This window comes from Grampus griseus, assembly GCF_964374135.1.
Source record: "Grampus griseus genome assembly, chromosome: 12".
In the NCBI taxonomy this organism is placed as follows: Eukaryota; Metazoa; Chordata; class Mammalia; order Artiodactyla; family Delphinidae; genus Grampus; species Grampus griseus.
Genome location: NC_139006.1, coordinates 72856691 through 72880126, shown reverse-complemented (window position 1 = coordinate 72880126; position 23436 = coordinate 72856691). Strand labels below are relative to the sequence as shown.

Here is a 23436-nt window from a genome sequence, read left to right as displayed (position 1 = left end):
CTTTTAAATTGTTAAGATGCTACACACGTAAAGATGTTATCATTGAAGGCAAATTATTTTATGGTTATTGATGAGTTTTAATTATTCTTCATACATTAGCAACAACAGAGAACAACAATTTTTCCATCTGCTATTGACTTATCAAGAAATTTAATTATCTTTAACAGAAAAGACAGGATACAACCATCAAGACTGCAGAGATCCAGATTTGTTGCTGAAAATTAGATTTTATAGCCATAAAAAAAAGATATGTGGAATTTCTTTCAAAGGAGCAAAACACAGGGACTTAAAAAAAGAAAGATGTTGAGAAAGTCAGGCTGAGGGATGACTCACCTGCCACCCCTGGGAAGCCCAGGCTTTGATGTGCATCCAGACGCCTGGCTTGTCAGCCCCGAAAGACTCCTGGCTTGTCAGCCCCGAAAGCCCCTCCCCCAGCATGAGCCAGGAGTGAAAAGAGCAAAGCAGCTGAACTCAAGGCACAGCCTTCTCCTCTGCTCTGAGCCAGCCCTGGCTTAACATCAAAGGGTATAGAGCAATAAGTAGCAGAAGGGAAGGGAAGGGAAGGAAGAGGCTTACTGACCTAACAAATAAAATGTTTACTCTCATGGAAATTCCAGGGAAATAAAAAGGAAAAAAATACCACTCACAGCTCCCCTATTCAGAGGTAACCACATGTGTGTTCTGGTGGGATTCCTTGTGGTCTTTTCTCCCACATCCACCCAGCTACACCTGAGAGGAAGCCAGGCCAAGCCTGAGGGAGAGGGTTCTCCAGGCGGCATCCACCACGAGGGACACAGATTCAAACCTGCAGCAGATCTCCTGCTTTGGCAGAGGCCCCTTTCCAGGGACCCCTCCCCAGCCCTGCCACACACGCGCGGGACAGACGGCCTCTCTGGCCTCAACATCAGATCCTGTTCCTCTCCAAACGTTTTCTCTGATGATGCACTTGATTATTGTTCCTTTTCACATGGAGACAGCCTTTTCAATCAAAGCCCACTGATCCTCTGTCTCGGCCCTTCATATTTTCTTCTCTGTCCTTTTTTCTGTTATTCGGGAAGGGATCTCGTTTCCCTCCCACGTGACTGAGCTCCACTTTCCACAACATCAATTCAACGTTTTTACTGTCTGCAGTACGGACTTTGTTTTTTTATTTTTTAACATCTTCATTGGAGTATAGTTGCTTTACAATGTTGTGTTAGTTTCTGCTGTACAACAAAGTGTATCAGCTGTATGTATACATATATCTGCATATCCCCTCCCTCTTGCATCTCCCCCCCACCCTCCCTATCCCACCCCTCTAGATGGTCATAAAGCACCAAGCTGATCTCCCTGTGCTATGCAGCTGCTTCCCACTAGCTATTGGTTTTACATTTGGTACTGTAATATGTCAATGCTACTCTCTCACTTCGTCCCAGCTTACCCTTCCCCCTCTCCGTATCCTCAAGTCCATTCTCTATGTCTGCGTCTTTATTCCTGTCCTGCCCTAAGGTTCTTCAGAACCAATTTTTTTTTTAGATGCCATATATATGTGTTAGCATATGATGTTTGTTTTTCTCTTTCTGATGTACTTCACTCTGTATGACAGACACTAGGTCCATCCACCTCACTACAAATAACTCAATTGCATTTCCATTTATGGCTGAGTAATATTCCATTGTATATATGTGCCACATCTTCTTTATCCATTCATCTGTCAATGGATATTTAGGTTGCTTCCATGTCCTGGCTATTGTAAATAGTGCTGCAATGAACATTGTGGTACATGGCTCTTTTTGAATTATGGTTTTTTCAGGGTATATGCCAGGAAGTAGGCATGGAGGGAACCTACCTCAACATAATAAAGGCCATATATGACAAACCCACTGGCAACATCGTTCTCAACGGTGAAAAACTGAAACCATTTCCTCTAAGATCAGGAGCAAGACAAGGTTGTCCACTCTCACCACTATTATTCAACATAGTTTTGGAAGTTTCAGGCACAGCAATCAGAGAAGAAAAAGAAATAAAAGGAATCCAAATCAGAAAAGACATAAAACTGTTACTGTTTGCAGATGACATGATACTATACATAGAGAATCCTAAAGATGCTACCAGAAGACTACTAGAGCTAATCAATCAATTTGGTAAAGTAGCAGGATACAAAATTAATGCACAGAAATCTCTAGCATTCTTATACAGTAATGACAAAAAATACAAAAGAGAAATTAAGGAAATACTCCCATTTACCACTGCAACAAAAAGAATAAAATACCCAGGGATAAACCTACCTAAGGAGACAAAAGACCTGTTTGCAGAAAACTATAAGACACTGATGAAAGAAAGACGATACAAACGGAGAGATATACCATGTTCTTGGATTGGAAGAATCAACATTGTGAAAATGACTATACTATCCAAAGCAATCTACAGAGTCAATGGAATCCCTATCAAACTACCACTGGCATTTTTCACAGACCTAGAACAAAAAATTTCACAATTTGTATGGAAACACAAAAGACCCCGGATAGCCAAAGCAATCTTGAGAAAGAAAAACGGAGCTGGAGGAATCAGGTTCCCTGACTTCAGACTATACTACAAAGCAACAGTAATCAAGACAGTATGGTACTGGCACAAAAAGAGAAATATACATCAATGGAACAGCATAGAAAGCCCACAGATCAACCCACGCACATATGGTCACCTTATCTTTGATAAAGGAGGCGAGAATATAAAATGGAGAAAAGACAGCCTCTTCAATAAGTGGTGCTGGGAAAACTGGACAGCTACATGTAAAAGAATGAAATTGGAACACTTCCTAACACCATACACAAAAATAAACTCAAAATGGATTAAAGACCTAAATGTAGGGCCAGACACGATAAAACTCTTAGAGCAAAACACAGGCAGAACACTCTATGACATAAATCATAGCAAAATCCTTTTTGACTCACCTCCTAGAGAAATGGAAATAAAAACAAAAATAAACAAATGGGACCTAATGAAACTTAAAAGCTTTTGCACAGCAAAGGAAACCATAAACAAGACAAGACAACCCTCAGAATGGGAGAAAATATTTGCAAATGCAGTATGGACTTTAATTGCTGCTGTATTTTCACTCTTCTTCAAATCCTTCCCTCCTGCCGGGTGCCCCCTTCCGGCTGCTGTCTTCCATTCCATCCAGTTGCCCCCGTGGTGACCTGCTCCTGTCCTGTGCAGGTCATGGCACTTTTTTGAAGATATTAAACAGTTCTGCTTAGGGAGTGGGATGGGAGGTCTCTTATAGTAACACATCTTTAGTTCTTTGACAATTATTTGGAGGTCTGTAAGCAGTATTCATTTACACTTTTGTAGTCGATTGTTTGGGGGTCTGTAGTCAGTATTCATTTACACTTTTGTAATATTTTTTAATAAGACAGTTTTTCTTTCTCCCCCCATTTATTCCTCAAAGATTGTCCTGCTGTTCCCTTCCATGATGAGATTTTTCTATCAGATCCACACCAACTGACAAGTTAATAAATCCAAGCCCGGTTCTGGATTTTGAGAGGCTTTCAGTACAGTTCAGCTGTACTAGAACAGAATGTTTTCTGGGAGCTGCAATTTCCAGAGCTACTGAATGAGAGGGTCAACCACAGATGAGACAGGGTGGGGAGGGGAAAGGAGAAAAACACTTCTGGCGCCTCCAAAAGCAGCCCCCAGTGATGAAAACTGGCAGAATCAGCCAGCACTGCTGAGCGTAGAGAAACGGTTCTTATCAATGGCTGGTGGTGAGGGTCTAACTGGTTCAACCTTTTGAAAAGATAATTTGGCAACAGGAGTCAAGATTTTAATGTGCATATGCCTTTTCATAATAATTTCTCTCTTAGGACTTATACCAAGAGAAAGAAATTGGTCAAGTGTACAAAATGTATATTCCAGGATTACACTCATCATACTGTTTACATAGTGAAATACTGAAATGGCCTCGATGCTGACCACTAGGGCACGGTTAAAGAAGGTACAGTCTATGAAACGGAATTTGGTGTAGCCATTAAAATGGTATTTACTGACATGGAAAGGTACCTACAATATACTAAGTTAAAACTGTATACACTGTACAATTCCATTTCTGTTAAAAAGATAAAACCTTGTGTGTGTGTTTACAGAGAATCATTCTGGAAGATACAAATCAAAATTTTACTCGTGACTTTTCTCTAGGTGGTAGGAACTATGAGTGATTTTAATATGTGTTTATTGTACTGACTTTATTTTTATTACTAAGATTAATATTTTGCAATCAGATAAATAAAATTGTTTTTCAAAGAAAAAAAGAAAAAATAACACGACCGGACCATACTCTCTGTGCCGAGTAAGGAATCGTCGGCTGGGGCGGCCGTGGGTCACGTGGTTGATTGGGGCTCACGTGTAGGTCACATGGTTTCTCTGGGCAGGCAGGGAAGGGGGCCTCCAGGCCTGCTCCCTAAGCTGCTCCCTTAGAGTAAATCCTCCCCAAGCCCTACGGGCCTCTCAGTCAGGCTTCCGCTGGTGTTCCACCCCCATCTCCCTCTCCTTACACACCACTTGTGGGCTGCTGTTCAAATTCCACTTTTTAAATTTTTTTTTTGCTGCATTGGGTCTTCGTTGCTGCGCACAGGCTTTCTCTAGTTGCGGCGAGCGGGGGCTACTCTTCGTTGCGGTGCGCGGGCTTCTCATTGCGGTGGCTTCTCTTGTTGCAGAGCACGGGCTCTAGGAGTGCGGGCTTCAGTAGTTGCAGAACGTGGGCTCAGTAGTTGTGGCGCGTGGGCTCTAAGGTGCGGAGGCTTCAGTAGTTGTGGCACACGGGCATAGCTGCTCCGCGGCATGTGGGATCTTCCTGGACCAGGGATCGAACCTGTGTCCCCTGCACTGGCAGGCGGATTCTTAACCACTGTGCTACCAGGGAAGTCCCAAATTCCACTTTTTAAATATAGTTCTCGTCTTGTGTCTGAACTCCTTCCTCAAGGACCCAACATGAAGACACTAACACAGTGCCTGGCACACAGAAGGGGATTAATAAGTGTTCGTAGAAAAAAACTGCACTTTCTTGAAGTCTCCTGGCCCAAGTATGAACTCCTCTCTCTTCTTCGTAAAGACCACAAAGATCAGAGGAAGCTCCGGGATGCAGCCCTCACAGAACTGGGCCCCTCTTCTGTGGCAAGTGACAACTTCAGATTCACACACATCTCCCCGATCTTCCTCAGATGCTTTATGACAAATGTCTGAGGAGTCCACCGAGAAAACTGGCTAGGTCAAATCGGGTATCCGGGACCCAGGCAGAGGAAGGCCTGACTGCTTCTGCTCGTGTTACTGGGCGCTGTCCTCATCCTCCCCAGCCTCTCCCAGCGGCCGGCCCACCTTTCTGCTTTCATGCTTCCTGCAGCTGCCACCAGCCCCACTTCCTTCACCTGGTCTTTGAGGAACTACCTCCTCACTGGGGTCTTGGTCTGGTTCTGTCCAGCTCCAGCCATGACCTCGCTCTGCCTCTCACCTCTCTCTCCTTCCTACTTCCAGCTTCTGCCTCTTCCCTTATTCCCTCTCCCCAACTCCGTGCTTCTCAGCCTTTTCCCCCATTAATTACCCCCCAGGAGCCTTTTTAGACCCCCCAATTGCCCCTTCCCTCCCACGCAATCTTACCAAAGAGACCCACGGTGCACCGTGTTATGTTCTGTGGCCCCCTTGGAGGCCCACAAGCCATTGTAATGGCTGAGACTTCCTGTCCTCCAAGACAAAAAGTTGTCCAGTTTTTGCCCCCTAGGGGTGTCGTCTCCCCAGTTGAGAATGCGTGCCTTCACCCAACTCAGGCCAGGTCCTCAAGAATTTTCCGACAGGCTGCTGCCCATTCTCTTCCCCTCCCTACTGCCAGCTTCTTGGAAGTCCACACCGCTAGCGCCTCTTCAAAGCAACCAAATCAGGGGCTGCTCTGCTGACTCTGCCGTCAAGAACTTCTGCTTGGCGCAGCTCTAAGAGGATGTCTCCTCCTGGTGGGGCATGCGTGTGCAGGGCTGTACGTGAGTGTATGGTTGATTCTTTCTGTCTGGCATATGACGACTGTTCAAATATTGAAGTTTGTTCATCTGAAACATTGTTAGTAGGCCCCAGAAGCCAGCAGCTGCAGATTCTCACCAACCACAAAAAAAGCAGACTGGAAAAAAATGGCAACAGCTGCAATTTCATTACATGAAGTGACAGCTACCACCGAACTTCATGGCCTGATATTTCTAACCATGGAATGAGAAAAAGAGAGCCTAAAAGCACTAAGGAAGGCCGACTGCACGCACATTTCACTTCTGTGGTAACTTCACTCTAGTGAAGAAATGACTTTATCTTTTTGCACAAGGAGGCGTGGGCTTCCTCTTGGGTTAGAAAATGGCAATGCACGGTCAGCAGTTTTGCAGAGGGCTGGGGGAGGGGGAGGCCTGCGCGGGCCTCTTGCTGATGTCCACATTTTTGGTTCAACACCTCTATTCTGAGTGTCTACCCTGTACCAGGCACTGCCAGGTGGCGAGTGCACAATGGTGAGCAAAAGGCAGACCCAGAGCAGCGAGCACCGAGACTGACTCTCATGGGAGAGAGAGATGCTAAACACATAACCATACAAATACATGCAAAGTCACCTATGGTACCTGCCATGGGGAGACACGGAAGGTACTCTGAAGTACTGTGGTCCTGGGTCAGAGCTGGCTTTGTCTGAACTGACGATGGGAGTGTGTTCCCCACTGAAGGAATGGCATGTGCAAAGGTCCTGCGGCAAGAAGGAGCTTGTTGTGTGCAAGAAGTCTCGTGGGACCAGACCCAGAAAGCACGAGGGGCAGCACTGATGCAAAATGCACCTGGAGATGAACAGGCAGGGCCCAGCCACGCAGGACTTCATGAGGCAAATTAAGGACTTGGGTCTTTATCTTGACAGTGATAAAGTGGGAAATCTCTGCATGTTTTAAGCAGAGGAATGGAATGATCATTTCACATTCTGAAAAGACCACTCTGCCATTGTAGGAGGCCAAAGGTGGATATAAAAAACCAGTTAGGAATCTACGAGAGAAGATGGTAGCTTAGGCTTGGGTACTGTTGGGGGGACAGACAAGGAGAACAGAGAGAACTGAAGAATAGTCGGGAGTCAAAATGAACAGGGCCTGGTGATGGATTGGATGTGGGAGATGAGATCAATGTGTGGCTGCTTAATTCACTCTACATTTCCTCCCAGAACGCAAAATAGATATGCTAGCTCCTCGTTAATGAGGTTTCACTCTCTAAAAAGGAAAGCCAGTAATTTCACAAATAGGGCACCTAATCATTATCTTACTCATCTCGTGAGTCTGTTTTGATTACTGCATTTACTCTACCTGATTCAATCCAAAGTCAGAAAAACCCACATTAAATGAGGAGGTTTAAGAATTGTTTTGAATGAACCATAGACATGAGCTATAACGACCATGAGAATCTTTATTAGAAGTCTACCTAAAAATGCAAACATCTTGTCTGGTTTGTACTTATTAGGTGGAAACAGTTACATTTACCTGTAACTAAGGAAGGTTTAGTCTGCTTCTAACTTTGGCATCACTAATGTCTTCTGAACTGTGTTAAGTTAGTCATATGGATTTCTACAAGTGGATATAATATAAAGAGACCTTTTTTTCTTTGCATTTGACACCCAAGACTGATTTTAAATCTTCCTTAGTTCTTTATCCCTACTCCTCCCTACATGTGTTAAAAATGCAAAGAAGACACGGTTCTAGGATGGTTAGCCATGTGTTATCCTTTGAAAATTGGCAGTTAAGACCCTTAAATATGTCCAGCTTAAAAAAAAGTCATTGCAATTCCAATTATTTTGTTGTCTCACACTTGGAGCTTCCATTACTTATAACATTAAAAAAAAAACCTAGGCAGCATGATTCATTCCTTTGCTCACTCAGCATTTAGCAGCCATCGCTACACACCGGGCACTGGAGAAACCAAGGAGGCCTCAGGGGGCTCACAGCGGGCGGCAGGCCGGGGATGGCTGGAGGACAGAGCGTTATGGCGGGGGAGGGGAGGATGGGTCGGCAAGGAGAGGGCGCCACGCAGCCAGTGACAGGGCACGGGGCATCCTGGGGGACGCCGAGGCAGGCCCCCCATGGCTGTGAAGGTGAGAGGACGGAGGTGTTGGGAGGGAAGGTAAAGGTGGGCAGCGAGGGGTCCTAAGCCGTGCAGGAAAGGTTTTAATTCACACTGAAGTGCACAGGCTGGCCAGTGAAGAATGTGTGTCGAGCAGAAGAGTTACAGGTCCAGGTTTGCTCTTCAGAACCACTACATCCGGAGCATATGTGTGGAGGCATCAGAGAACGGACTGGAGTGAGGGGCGATGTAGGGACCAGGGAGACTGCTACCCGACACAGCCAAGGAACCGGCAGAGCCTCAACAAGGGGAGGGTGCAGACAAGGGGAGCGATGAGCAGGCTGGGGCTAGAGGACGCAGCGACCGGCTGGACACGGAGGGAGAGGGACGATTCCAAGGGGACTCCAGTTTCAGGCCGGAGGGGAGGGTGTGGCCACTGGTTAGACCGGAGTAGAGATGGGGGGTCGGGAGGAGGAAGTGGCTTTTTCAGTTCGGGGACCTGTGGGTCTTTCAGGAGACACGGCTCAGGAGGCAGCCGAAGCAGGGGGAATCTGGACGCTAGAGGAAGGGTGTGGGCTGCAGGTAAGAGGCTGGCGGTGAGCAGCGCAGAGATGCGCAGAGTGAGGCCGCCCAGCGAGCGACGGCAGGACAAGGAAAGAAGTGGGCAGGGGAGCATCAGCGTGGCGGGGCCAGCAGAGCAGCAGGGCTTAGGGGAGGTGGAAGGAGAAGAGCGGAGCGGGGTGGGGAGTGGGGAGAAGGGGTGAAGTGGGGGTGACTTGCAGGGGCTTCAGGGGAGGGAGCAGTGGAGGAAGGAAGCAGACAAGGGCCAGAACCCATTTACATTCAGTGCTGGGCAGGGGGGCCACCGCTAACCTGGAGGGGACAGCTCTGGGCGTGGTGCAGAAGAGATTTCCCTCCCCCACCCCACGACAGGACTCCCACAAGGACAGCAGTGTCCATCGGTCTGTGAAGGTTTGGGGGCATGAAACACAGTACGGAGCGAAAAAGGATGGGGAGGGCAAAATGAGATTCTTAATGGACTCGGTGATGATTTCCATTAATCCCAGGGTCTCTCTCATTCCTGGTGCCTCAACTCAACCAACCAGGAAGGAAAGAAAACACAGACTCCCTGAGACCCACCCACTTCTGGGACTCACACGAGTGACGGTTTCCTGGCCTGAGCGGATGTAACAAGTGATTCTGGTATGTGTGATCACGTTCCTTCGCAACAGTTTTTACCCCAGGTGTCATTAATTTCTTTATATCCAGCGGCACCAGCTTCTTTTTTCTAAGACTGCGAACCCAAGAGGGCAGGGACCTGATTTCCTTACCTCACCTATAAAACTGAGCACAGCATCGTGAAACGACAGCCAACGTGAGCACACTTTCTGGACAGCGGAGCACACTTGCAATCATCTCTGAAGCAATAAAGAACTGATCAATGTCACGTTCCATTAGCAAGCCTTAAAACGGGCTCCATGATCTCATGAACGCCAAGGCCACGTACACTTGGTCTGGTAGATGGGAACTCTCTCTGGGCTTTTGTGAAAGGACAGGTACCAGGGGTTGGATGATCCTGAGAAGTCCTTCCCAAAAGCATCGTTATCACCGGGGGACAAATGAACCAAAGGTTTCAGGTTGAAGACAAACACATCCTACAGAACTTTAGGATGAGGATGGGAATTCCAAGAAGGCAACTTTATCTCTGAAATTGATCTTTATGGTTAATCCAGCCTTAAAGACAGTATTGGTGCAAAGCAAGAAGGAATGTTAGAAAACCCTGAGCCTGCTGAGCCCCCAAAGACAAACTTCACCATGACAAGGGAACCATTAAAGCAGAGGGAAAAAAACCAAGGCCCCCCCCCAGGCATCACCTACTCCTGGTCATGTATTTATATCACTAAGTAAACATTTACACTATTTTTTTGAAGTATCCAAATTTTAAAACCGAGGCACAGGGCTTCCCTGGTGGCGCAGTGGTCGAGAGTCCGCCCGCCGATGCAGGGGACACGGGTTTGTGCCCCGGTCCGGGAGAGGCCACAACAGTGAGAGGCCTGCATACCGCAACAACAACAACAACAAAAACCCAAAAAACCAAGGCACAAACATTCACATTCAGATCTGCTTTAGATGTGAGAAGTAGGTGCTACTTCACACACCAGAGGCCTTAGAATTTCTCTAACTTTGCAGGAAGAGAGGCAGTTGTAATTGGGACTTGGCTTCCTGGCATGACAATAAGATACTGATACAATCAGATGATAATTAGCAAAGACTCAAAGAAGCAAAGACTCTTTGAAAGTCCAGGGGGAGCTCGTGGGGTTACCCACACATACCTGCCCAAAGTTTTCTTCATCAATGCAAAACATAAGGTCCAGTTCAGTCGGATCATTTTCTAAGATCCATTTCAAAGAGTTGTAGTATTCACTATCCTACAGAAATGACACAAAAATTAAAATTAAGCATTTTTTCCCAAAACACACACTCATTTCTTTAAATAATTATGTCCTTTAAATGTAATTCCATCCAGAATCTCAAGAAATGCATGAGTCACTAATATGTTTCCAGCTCTACCCCAAACCTTCTCTTCCACTTTAATTAAAAAATACAAACTAAAAAACTGCTTTGGTAGTAACAGGGGTTTGTAGTTGGATCCTGTCCTCTGTCAAGAGGAAGCAGCCTGCTCTGGATGGCCGTCATAACATTACGGAACTGAACATGTAGAGACGAACATACTCCCCATCTTTTAAGAGTGAAAATATCAGAGGAAAGGAGGAAGGATAGAGAATGCTCTACTTAAATACCAATGGTTTCAAGTTATGCCCCTTCCTGTGCTTCCAGCACTCTCTGCAAGTCACTGTGAGCAAACAGGAAGAGGCTGCCCTGGTGTCAGAACACAGGCCCTGAGAGCCTGGACTCCTCTGTCTCTTGGGCAGCCCCAGGGGTTCGACGAAGACCAAACAGAATGTGTGCACCGACTGTCAACATGGCGAATAAAATTACTTTAGACTTGAAGAGAGATTTTTATACTCCTAGCCTCCTCACCATACAGTAACAAAAGCATAAAGGCTAAGCTAAAGGTAAAAGCTGGAGAGAAACTCGACACGGGTACCGTGGATACACAGAGCTGCCCGCCCGGGGAAAACCCAGCTGAGTGGACTTGTGTGCACTGCTGGCCTTCTACTCTCCTTCCACACCCAGAGGATGAGCTGTGAGGGAGGGGCGCACGGCCACATACCCAACTACACAACACATACAGTCAACACGGCAGCGAGGCTGAGGGCAGGAAGATGCTTTCTGACTCAAGTGACAGAACGTGAGAGCAGAGCTGCAAACACCCCAAATGGACGAAGATGCTTCCTGATGGCCCTGTGTGTGGCCGGCGAATGGTGAGAGGTGAGAGGTGAATGGTGGGAGTACAGGTAAATTAAACGAAAAACAGAAGCAAAAGTATACCAGGAAAAGAGCATCAACTTTTGTTCTTTATAGAAAAGCCTTTCAACTCTAAAATGGTCAGCCTAGATTAAATAAGTTAAATGCAACATGAAAACCCAAATCAAAAGTTAGCAATTACTTTCTAACTTTTCCTTCCTCTCCTACACTGTAGTGGTCCCTTACCCTTCTTCCGTATCTGGGATGAGTATAAACAGTCTTCCCTTCATCTGCTGTTTTTGTCTGGCTCCCTGCCATTTTTTGAGGTCGGAAAGCAGAGGGATAGCGGATGAACCTCTAAGTGTGCAGTATTAGCAGTTTTCCATGGAAAACAAGGGCAGCAGTGAGGTCTCCAAATGACCCTTGGATTTAATTTGGTCAGACCAGTTCCGAGGAAGCAGAGGTAACTGAGATGTGGGTGCGCCCACCCTAAATACCACGGCTCTAGGCAATGTGCAGAATGATTTGCTTATTAAAAACTTTAGGGAGATAAGTTAGCCTCTTGAACAATCCCTGCTGTCCATACTGAATGGCGACGCCCATAACAATTGCTGTGACTACAACATGGTCTTGGCTGCCTTCCCATAATGCACAAGCTGCTGGTGCGGCCCGCGGGAGTGACCTCTGTTTACTCACCACAGACTCCATGTCATTCAGAGTTATCTGCTTCCCCAGCATCATCTTGTAAAACGGTCGAATGAAGAAACCTAAAACGCGGTGAAAACTGAGTTAGTTTCAAATCTTTGACGATGCTGTGCATCCGAGCATGAAATAAAAGATGAACCTGCTTTCATCTGAATGAGAGACCGGGACAGAACAATCGAGGGTTTTCTACAGTAAGATGAGGGCCTGGTTTGGGGCAGGGTTGGGGGAAGGGGTTTAGGAAGGAGGGCAGTTATACTAACAGAGATGGTACAGCAGAGGGGTGAGGTCAGAAAGGCTGCTGGAGGTGACAAATGAGCTTCAGGCACAATCAGCAATCTGTAGCGCAAACAGGGCGCACGCACGGGGGGAGAGAAGGGCACTCCCAGCAGAGGGACAAGACCCGGGATTCGCCAGGACCGAAGCACAGGGCATCCCGGGCAGACAGGCCAGAGGAGGGACTGGGCAGGGAGTGTACAGCTTACACGCTGCCCAGGGCCAAGGGGAGTCACTGAAACGCCAGGGGGCAATTCCACCTGCATTTCAATGTCATCGCTTGGGCAGTAATGGGAAGAGCAACTGAAAGGGACAGACAGGAAGGAAACGAGGGAGGCCGTTCAGAAGGCTGTGCAGTCTTCCCGGGCCGGGTGATGACGGCCTGAGGGAGGCGAGGGCGGTGGCAATGCCAGCACGACTGCGCAGCTGCCCTGCAGGGACCCCACTTCACCCCGTCCCAGGCAAGTCAGCGTCACATGCCTCCTGACACAGGCGCCCCTGGAACCTCAGTCCTCCCCCTTCACCCTCAACTCCCATCCTCAGCGCCCCCTCCAGGTCTAACCAGCCTCCCTCGCAGCCCGTTCCCGCTCCCACTGGCTTCGGTGCGGCCCTGCGGCTGCGGCTCAAAGCCCCTGCTGTCTGGGGGGTGAAGCCACAGAAGGGAGCAGGGGCTGATCTGATGCGCAGCGTGTCTGCTCTGCCTCCAGGGCCGTTCATGGTCCCGGGAAACAAAGACACTGCTGGCCACACACCTGGGGGGCATTCGGGCTCTTCTTGCAATTCCCGAGGACACGGTTACCTCCTATCTCCTTTTGCAGCAGGGACCTAGATGCCCCCATCACTACTCCAGGCAGCCTTGACTCCTGGCCCGTCCTCGCTCTTCTGAAACGATCCCAGCTTCTAAGTGCACCAACCCCACCGCAGCCTCCTGGCGAGGCTAATGCCGGTAAAGCGCTCCCCCGCAGAGACCTCCGTGTGCTCCCTTCTGCCGGACTCTGGACCCATGTTTCCCGTACCCTCACTAGAACATCGGTCCCCTGAGGTCAGGATCTCAGCTTAAACTTTCTCTATTTCCCCTGTAGCAACTAAGAACGTCTTCTTTCTCAGCAGAAGGTACATAACGGCCGTTCTAATAATCTATGGCATGACTCCCGTGCTGCAAATTAAAATACATTCACTGTATATACCTATACAGAGTGAGAACAGTTTCCCCCTAATCAGAAAAAAAAGTGTTTACTCCTGCCACCAGCCCCGCCCCCCGTAAAAAAATACAATGTTGAAATTAGAGGATCAACATCAGCTAGCCATGACCAGTAAAAATTTATTAAAGGAGAAAGTACACAGGGTACATCAACTAGCATAGCTAAGGTTCCACAAATGCAGTTCCCATAATTCTCCTGGAAATCTCTCTCTCCAGTAACTGCAGTGTCAATCTTAATCTTGATCTGTCTTCTACTCTCAACCACTTCACACCTAAATTCTTCAAAAATATTTCTGATTCTCTCTCCTCACTGATGATTTCTGTAATGTTCTCTTAAGGGCACTACTTTTTCAATGACCAAATCCATAAGAAGTCTCTATTATAGGCCTATTGATTCAGCCAGGGAGGGGGGTTTCACTCCTGACTTCCAAGGTACCTTGAAATTCTTGGTACTTTGCATGACTTACATGCTTTAGATAATAATGAGATTATTCTGTGCCATCTGTTTCAGCAGTGATCCCAGGGGTCAAGGTCTTAGCTGAGTTCTAACACTGCTTTGAAATTATTTACAGTCTCTTCACATTCAAAAAAATGGTAATTTGGGGACAAACAGGACAGTGGCAGGATACTGGCTGAATTAGACCGTTTTAATGAACTTTTCAATCAATACTTTCCATCTGTCATCAAATCTAGTTCCTGCTAAAGAAATGTTATTCTGGAAAACATAGAAAATGCACAAATACAGAATGTTCTGTGCTTCACACTTAAGTTTTTCAAATAAAAAGCTTTTTCAAACTGTGTGTAGACACTATGTCTTCAGTGCTCAGATTAAGATGACACCAGGAAAAAAAAGCACCTTCATTATGGACAAAACATTAAAGAAACTACTGATTTACAGAGGGAGAACCAGTGAAGCACTTTTGCTTAAAACCTATGATGTGAAAGATAAGACACCTGATAAGAGACCACAGACAGCACTGTCCAATTTTTATTACTTCAACACTTTTTAATAACTTACCATCTAAAAGTTTCCCATGAAATACTGCCAGACCAGCAACTCTTCCAATAAAAGTGAAATAGGACAAATGATCTTCATTACAGAGGCCTGAATTGGGATTGATCTGAAGTGTGTAGTTGTCCCTTTTTAGGGAGGGAGAGAGAGAAAAAGAAAGGTGGTAAATAAATGCAATAAGTAAGAAATGCAAGAATTTGAATTTTCCAGTGCTGCCTGTCATTAAGCTTTTACAGTGCGCCTACAAACATCCTGTACCTGACAGGTAAGGCATAAAAGCCAGACAACGGGGCTTATTTGGTTAGCCCTTTTCCGTGACCAAGGACGGAGGTCTACTGGAGCTGGTGAATATGCCGTCATGTTAAACCGTGAGAAACTGCATCTCTGACTACTGTTGATCGACAAAAATCTCAATTTCATACGGTTCAGCCAGGTATTTGGGGAAGCTGAGAAGCCCCACATACCAAAGGGGCTGGACAGGGATTCCCAGCTACGTGTGAGTGCAACAGGTTGTCTCTGTGAGAAAGGGGGTTAACTCCCTTGAGAAGCTTTTGGTTTGGGGATTAAAATTTTTCCCAGGGGTCCAACCCCTGATCCATCTGACCAGCATTCTGCCCTGAAAGGCCTGGAGGCCACTGGTAGCAACATACGGCTGTCCCAACAGTGCAAACCTCACGAGGTTGACGTACACCTCATCGCCCTTCTTTGATCTCACCATCAGGAGGATCGGTGGTTTGCAAAATGGGCTCCGGGGCCAGATTCTTCTGGGGGCAGCTTTGGGAATGTGGGTAAGAGGTGCAGATCTCGCCTCTGGATCCTCCCCTCCACTTCAATGGCTTTTATCAATTTTACAAAATGGGAAATTCTTGGCCAGAGCATCGGAGAAGAACACTGAGGCTGCCTTCCAAAAGAGCTCCCAGGAGACCGGCACCAGGGGGAAGACACGGGAGAACCCTTGTGCCTGCAGAGCACAGGCTGCTTTTCAAGGTCAACTGTTTTACTGGGGGCTCGGGTCCTGCCTAAGCCTCTGGAGAAGCCACAGCCTGGAGGAGGAAAGGGTGGCCTTGCGAGTAGCAGTGTTTGATTCCCGAGAAAGCAATAGACTCTGCCTCGGTCTGCACGCCTGGCAGTGATGAAATCCTAATGCACGGTGGGGTGGGCGTGGTCCTTTGGATCCTAAAGGACGGGTCCTCAGTTTGCCTTTAAGTAATTTGACTTCAGAAACTATTCTTGTTCATAAGACAACAACCTTCTGAATTCTGACAGTGACAAATTCTCCTAAATTAACATAACGTTATGAATGAAAATTGCCTTGTTCCTTACCGTTAAGTACCCAACACATTTTCAATCTCTATTACATGAACACAACAGACAAGAGAAGAATTATTTTTAGGTGTTCACAGAGTACGTTAGTTCACCATGAAGAGTCAGACCTGTTCTAGACTTACAGGGGCTGGCGGGGAGGGGCTGAAATCAGCAGTGTTAATTCACCTCTGAGCGAGCTGCTTATTCTTTCATTAAGTTTAAATTCATGAAGAATAAAACTGCTTCAGTGCGGACACCTTCTGAATGCACTCCAGACACTTACGTTGCAGAGTACTCGAACAGACCGTAATAGGGGTTGAACATCTCTTTGGACAGTAAGAAGAACCATTCTCTGGCCACGCCCCCGTAGTCCAGACCTTTTTCTGATTCAAATTCAATCCACAGCCTAGCTTTCAGGACATCTGGTCTTTTCACAGACATGATTCTCCGATAGGACTCTTCAAATATGTTATTTCTGTGAAGTTTCATTTCAAACCTATTTGGAATATCAGCCTAAAAACAAGAGGAAAAAAACCCCACACACCATCAGACAGTAAATATACACCTTACTTCCTAACAGAAAAAAAAACAAAAACAAAGAGCAGAAATGATGGCAGCCTTCAAATAAACAAGCAATGATGAATGGTTCCAACCGAAACTCTCTCCTTTCTAGATTGTTCTTCACACAGACAGAAAGCCTGTGTCAGGAGGAGACACACAGCATCCACCAGCAGGTGTCAGACTGAGCCAGCAACACGCGCTGCAGAAGAAACTATGCTGAGTGAAGACAGTCATCCTCTCTCCCTTTTATAAGCAACTGTGGGGCACTTACCTGCCCACTGGCAACTGAAATATGGTCAACTCTGTATACTGTTTTAGTCAAAGTCCAGGGGATTAAAACCCATAGACAATCCCCACCTGGCCAGGCTGGGATGATCCTCAGCCCTGGTAAGGGACTCCAGCTGGTAGCTGTGACCATGATGCCTACAAGCTAGTTCTGTTGCCATGGGGAGTGGGACCCTGATTATCACGGCCAAGTTGTGGGAAAGCATCCCAAAGGCAACAGTTACTAAACGTGAAAATGAAAAAGCACTTGACTGAAGTTGTGAATAACTGCTTCCTGGCAAAACAGGTCCAGGGTCAGCTTTGCCAGGATGATGGATCTACAGAGTCAGTTTCCAGGCAGAAGGTACCACGGTGCAAGTGCCACAAAGTGAGACAGCGTGATGTCTACAGTCATCACATCACTGGAGGAAATGCAGGCGGCGCACAAAGAAACACTGGAATTCCACAGGTTCAAATGTGAGTCATTTCAGAAGGAGTTACCCAGGAGCTCCTTGAGTCAGGATGTTAGAAGAGAGAACAGAACCCGTAAGAGGGAGCTCCCCAAGGCAGAGGCTGTGTTTCAAGCGTCTCTGCATCCCCAGTGCCTCATCCATAGCAGAGGCCAGGAAAATGAGGCATCAGCTGAGGGAGTGGAGCGGGGTGGGGGAGATGGGGAAGGAACACAGGCAAATGCGGGTGATCTGAGCTGCAGCTTTCCCCAGTGAGGAAGCCAAGAAATGGTGACGGGAACAAAAACACCCCCAAAATAGTGAAGGCACAAACTTAGGAGAAAACTGGTAAAATTTACACCAGAGAGGTGAAATCAGAAAGTAAAACAGAAGACACAGTATTAAAGCATCTGGGGAGAGATGTTAGTAGAAAATATAATATTGTATTTTAAAACACTGCCTGTAAAAAGCCTTACAGGGTTTCTCAGTTTTGTCAGAATCTTAACGGGTTTCCTAGTAAGAATTTTAATCTGAAAATTACACTTGGTCTTAATATGTCAAATATTATAAATTATACTTTTGTTGTACATATCATCATTAAAACTGTATTTCTGAATGTAAAGGGACTTGAACATTTTTCGAATTAGGATCTAGATTTTATTAAATAGGATAGCCATAATTGATTGCACAGGCTTCTCCACAATTTTTCACTAGTTCCTGAATTATTTTATACCTCATAAAAATCATTTCTATTTTTTAATGTATTACATAAGAAATTACCTTCAGGTAATTTGATATGTAATACTCAGTTAATCTTCACTTACCATGTCTGTTAAAAAGAAAATTCAGATTGAAGATCCAGGTGGATCAAAGTGCAGTGAGAAAAGGAAGGTCATATTTTTAGTATACACGTAACAGTAAGAAACGAGGTGTTCTCAGTGAAGTAATTTGGGTAACTTACAAATGACTAAAACAGCATTTTTGGAAGATATGTACTCACAGGTTTCTTTAATTTCTTCCTAAAGTAGTCATATTTCTGCTTAAATTCTCTGGAGTAAGGAACAGCCTGGAAGACAAATGTATAAATATAGATAATATGAACAACATGTTTGAAATTTTATGTGTACTAAGCCAACGTTCAGAAAATTTCATGAATCATGAACCTGAAAATCGTCACTCTCCACATAACCACTGAAATTTACATAATGTCTATGTAGCACATGCGAACGTTCTAGAAATGATTAAGGTTAATCAGCACTGAATAGGGCTTTCACCCCTGAAAACAACAATACAGATATTCAAGAAATCATTTAGAGGTATTATACATAAACTGAATAGACTTTCCATGTGACTTCTGTCTGAATATGCATCAGGGTACATTGTAATCTTTTTATAGGTTGTAGTTTAGGTAAGTTATTGGCTATCATACTTTAACACACAACTCCAAATGACCTACACTGTCATCCAGAAAAGACTGATTGTGCTTTAAAAATCTTTGGGAGACGAATAGCCAAAGCAATCTTGAGAAGGAGAAACGGAGCTGGAGGAATCAGGCTCCTACACTTGAGACTATATTACAAAGCTACAGTAATCAAGACAGTAAGGTACTGGCACAAAAACAGAAATACAGATCAATGGAACAGGATAGAAAGCCCAGAGATAAACCCACACACATATGGTCACCTTTGATAAAGGAGGCAAGAATATATAATAGCGAAAAGGCAGCCTCTTCAACAAGTGGTGCTGGGAAAACTGGACAGCTACATGTAAAAGAATGAAATTGGAACACTCCCTAACACCATACACAAAAATAAACTCAAAATGGATTAAAGACCTAAATGTAAGGCCAGACACTATAAAACTCTTAGAGGAAAACATAGGCAGAATACTGTACGACATAAATCACAGCAAGATCCTTTTTGACCCACCTCCTAGAGAAATGGAAATAAAAACAAAAATAAACAAATGGGACCTAATGAAACTTAAAAGCTTTTGCATAGCAAAGAAAACCATAAATAAAACGAAAAGACAACCCTCAGAATGGGAGAAAATATTTGCAAATGAAGCAACTGACAAAGGATTAATCTCCAAAATTTACAAGCAGCTCATGCAGCTCAATATCAAAAAAACAAACCAATCCAAAAACAGGCAGAAGACCTAACTAGACATTGCTCCACAGAAGATATACAGATTGCCAACAAACACATGAAAAGATGCTCAACATCACTAATCACTAGAGAAATGCAAATCAAAACTGCAATGAGGTATCACCTCACATGGGTCAGAATGGCCATCATCAAAAAATCTACAAACAATAAATGCTGGAGAGGGTGTGGAGAAAAGGGAACCCTCTTGCACTGTTGGTGGGAATGCAAATTGATACAGCCACTATGGAGAACAGTACGGAGGTTCCTTAAAAAACTAAATATAGAACTACCATACGACCCAGCAATCCCACTACTGGGCATATACCCTGAGAAAACCGTAATTCAAAAAGACACATGCACCCCAATGTTCACTGCAGTACTATTTACAATAGCCAGGACACGGAAGCAACCTAAGTGTCCATCGACAGATGAATGGATAAAGAAGATGTGGCACATATATACAATGGAATATTACTCAGCCATAAAAAGAAATGAAATTGAGTTATTTGTAGTGAGGTGGATGGACCTAGAGTCTGTCATACAGAGTGAAGTAAGTCAGAAAAAGAAAAAATACCGTATGCTAACACATATATATGGAATCTAAAAAAAAAAATCAAAATTGGTTCTGAAGAACCTAGGGGCAGGATAGGAATAAGGACGCAGACATAGAGAATGGACTTGAGGACACGGGGAGGGGGAAGGGTAAACTGGGACAAACTGAGAGAGTGGCATGGACATGTATACACTACCAAATGTAAAACAGATAGCTAGTGGGAAGCAGCCACATAGCACAGGGAGATCAGCTCAGCTCAGTGCTTTGTGACCGCCTAGAGGGGTGGGATAGGGAGGGTGGCAGGGAGACGCAAAAGGGAGGGGATATGGGATATGTGTATACATATAGCTGATTCACTTTATTATACAGCAGAAACTAACACAACATTGTAAAGAAATTATACTCCAATAAAAATGTTAAAAAAAAATCTCTGGGAGAAAAGCAACAAGCAGAAAGGCAAGCGAACTGATACACTTGTCAAGGAAGAAAACTGGGTAAACAGCACGTTGGAAAAGTCCTCATTTTAGGAGTTGACTATTTAGAGGTCGTGGGCAAGGATTTCTTTAAATCTGGAATGCTGTATCTATGGAGCAGAGTGACGATACCACAGGAGTGAGCTCAGTCACTGAGCTAACATTATTCATAAGTTCTGGAATCTCTTCAGGCAAAGTAATTACATTTTTATACAGTCATTTAAATATTCGGTACTTGCTATGATGTCAAGTAGCTTACAGTATCCGAGAGTCGGAGCTGTGACTTCAGGCGATGGAAGAGGCTTACAATTTTTTTATGAAGCAGAAAGGATTGCTTACGCACACACCTGGATGTAACTGTGACAGCCTCACAGTCAGAACAACTCGTTGCTTTTTAGCGCATACTGTGAATTTGGGCAAGAATACTTCTGCTGATATCATTTTGTGCTACATTAATAAAATATGCTGATCCTTTGCAAAGTGTTTCCAGCCTCGAAACCTTACACCTTCACCATGCTTACTCCTGACAGGAAAGGGGAGACATGAAGAACAAAAGCTTCCTCCCTTCAGACTGTTTTAAGACATGGTCATACAAATAATAAGTAAGGCAAAACAAAAACATGTTACTGGGAGGGAGACGCAAGAGGGAAGAGATATGGGAACATACGTATATGTATAACTGATTCACTTTGTTATAAAGCAGAGACTAACACACCATTGTAAAGCAATTATACCCTAAAAAAGATGTTAAAAAAAAAAAAGTTACTACTCTCATAGAAAACAATGATCATGTCAGTATTTTGCTTTGTAATTCAAGAGCAAAAGACAACATATTTAAGTATCTTAAGAACATTCTAAAGACAATACTACCTACGGTCTGTTCTTAGTTTTTAATTTTTAAGCGAGTCTTCATGTGCCTCTTCACTGAACATTAGATTTGACTACATATCGTATTTATTTTGGGCAGTGTTTAGTCTGATGAAACACTGTAAGAATTCTGATTCCAGAAAAGGTAGACATTTTATCACTATCTGGACAACCACCAACCTAAGGAAAAGGATACAATGGTCTGACATAAGCCAATAAAGGCATTATCATGCTTTTTGCTCTGTAGCTTTTTTAGAAGCTATTGTGAGCAATAGGTAATAAGAAATAAATGAATACATAGTGGTAAACGCTAGGTGGAAAAATGATAGAGTTCCTCAGTGGTTGTTTTACATGGGATGGTTGGGGAAGGCAGCTCTGAGAAAGGGAAACCTGAGCAGAAACCAGAATGACAGGAGGGAACAAACCATGACAGGAACAGTGAGTTCTCAAAAGAGGAAAAGTATGTGATGTTCTTAGCTATGATTAACTGTAATAGAAGAAAATTAAGCTGAAAAAAAAAAAAAAGATTTCCTTTTATTATCTCATGCCAGCTTCAGAAGACATGACTTCCAGGGCAGACTCAACTGCCAGCTAGCTCTGTGATATAACTTCTCCACTCCGGAATTCCTTTACAGTTAAGCAGAAAGACTTGACTAGTCAAATTTTAAGGCTCTTCCCTTTCCAAAAATCTGTGATTCCCAGCAATTACTTTTTGTTTTTGTTTCCCTGCCTGAAAACATTGAAAAAAGGGTTAAACATTCATCACTGTGAATGCAAGTTCAACTGTCTTAAATAACAAGTTGCCCAAGGAATCTATTTCAAAGTGTTGCCCCCCGCCCATGGTAGCTCTGCCTTTGTCTGGCGTGTAACCTGGTGGGTGCTGACTAGATGTCGGTGGAAATCAGTACTGAGATATTTCTGGTCTTTCTTCTTCTGGGGAATGATGCATGAAAGTTGAGAAATACCCCTCCTCCTCCAATACTCATCTTTTCTCTCTAGGGGTCGTTCTTATGATGGCCTAAGAAGAGTAGGTTTTTATATTCTTCTCCTGAAAAGATTCCAACAACATACCAGGATAAAGACATCCATACGTTGCAGCCTCTGAAGAGAATTACATTTCTGCATTGGACAGGCCAAATTATTCATTCTCTCTTGAAAATCTGGCATCTTATTTTCTTACATGCAATATAATGTGTAAAATAAGCTATTTAAAGAATTAACATATCTGTTGATTAAAGTTGCTCTCTATGAAATATGCATTCTTTTTTGAACAAAGTGAAAACCTGACATCGTGTAAGTGGGGTCTAAAGGTTTTCATGCCATTATTGTCCATTACGGACACCAGAGCTCCTTGCAGAGGAGGGCTCAGGCCTGACACGGAGACGTCGGTAAATCCGGCACATCTGGGGCTCTGGCCTGGATTCTGACATGTGCCAAACTTTTGGCAATTAGCTTTCTGAGCTGCTGACAAATTGGGAATCCCAACTTCTTCCCTACCATGCTGAGAGGATGGCTGTGAGTTTCAAAGCAGTTGATTATAAAGTTCTTGAATAAGTATGAAGTGTTACACAAGCGTGCGATAGTGTTCTTGAGTAGCAACTACAAATAGCACTTCATGTTTCTAATGCTTTTCATGGTGATGCCTGTCATACAGAGAGCATACTGACTCTCAGTAATGCCACAGAAGGGTCCCCTCTCCCCTAATATGTAGGTACTTTTAAAACTTGGGAAAAAAACTCTAGGTACCAGATATGCAGAAAGACAAAATTAAAGAAGTGGGCTTTGGACCTAGACTTGGGGCTTGGGTTTGGGTTTTTAATCCTCACATGGGGACACAGAGCACGGCCTACAGTCTGTATGACCAGGGGAGTCAGACAGAGTTCCCTGCTTAAGACCTACATCTGAACAGGGTTCAAGAAAATTCTACCCACAGGCCTGGGAGAGTTGCAAGGAAGCTTCCCTTCTATCCAGGATGGTAACCGGAAGAAAAACAAACAAAAAACCAGACCTCTAATAAATTCAGACTCCCAAGCCTATACCAACGTAGGTAGGAGGTCCATAGTTATAGTAACTAAGGGGGCATAAACCCAAGCTAAGAAGTTAACAGTAAATACAAGTCAGGATGTATAAAAGCTCCATAAAGAAAAAAATGAAGATAAGCACACACACACT

General features: G+C 44.6%; 1 protein-coding gene across 8 annotated transcripts in view; it reads right to left on the bottom strand.

The window, feature by feature from the left end:
* NEDD4L (NEDD4 like E3 ubiquitin protein ligase) overlaps positions 1–23436 on the bottom strand; it is a 147524-nt gene that overhangs the window by 14657 nt on the left and 109431 nt on the right. For all 8 annotated transcript variants that reach the window (XM_082667467.1, XM_082667471.1, XM_082667468.1 and 5 more), the window contains 5 exons: positions 18225–18290; positions 16234–16463; positions 14652–14773; positions 12151–12221; positions 10419–10514 (listed from right to left, as the gene is read on the bottom strand). In XM_082667467.1, coding sequence (XP_082523593.1) covers positions 10419–10514; positions 12151–12221; positions 14652–14773; positions 16234–16463; positions 18225–18290 — 585 coding nt within the window. The remainder of the gene's footprint in view (positions 1–10418; positions 10515–12150; positions 12222–14651; positions 14774–16233; positions 16464–18224; positions 18291–23436) is intronic.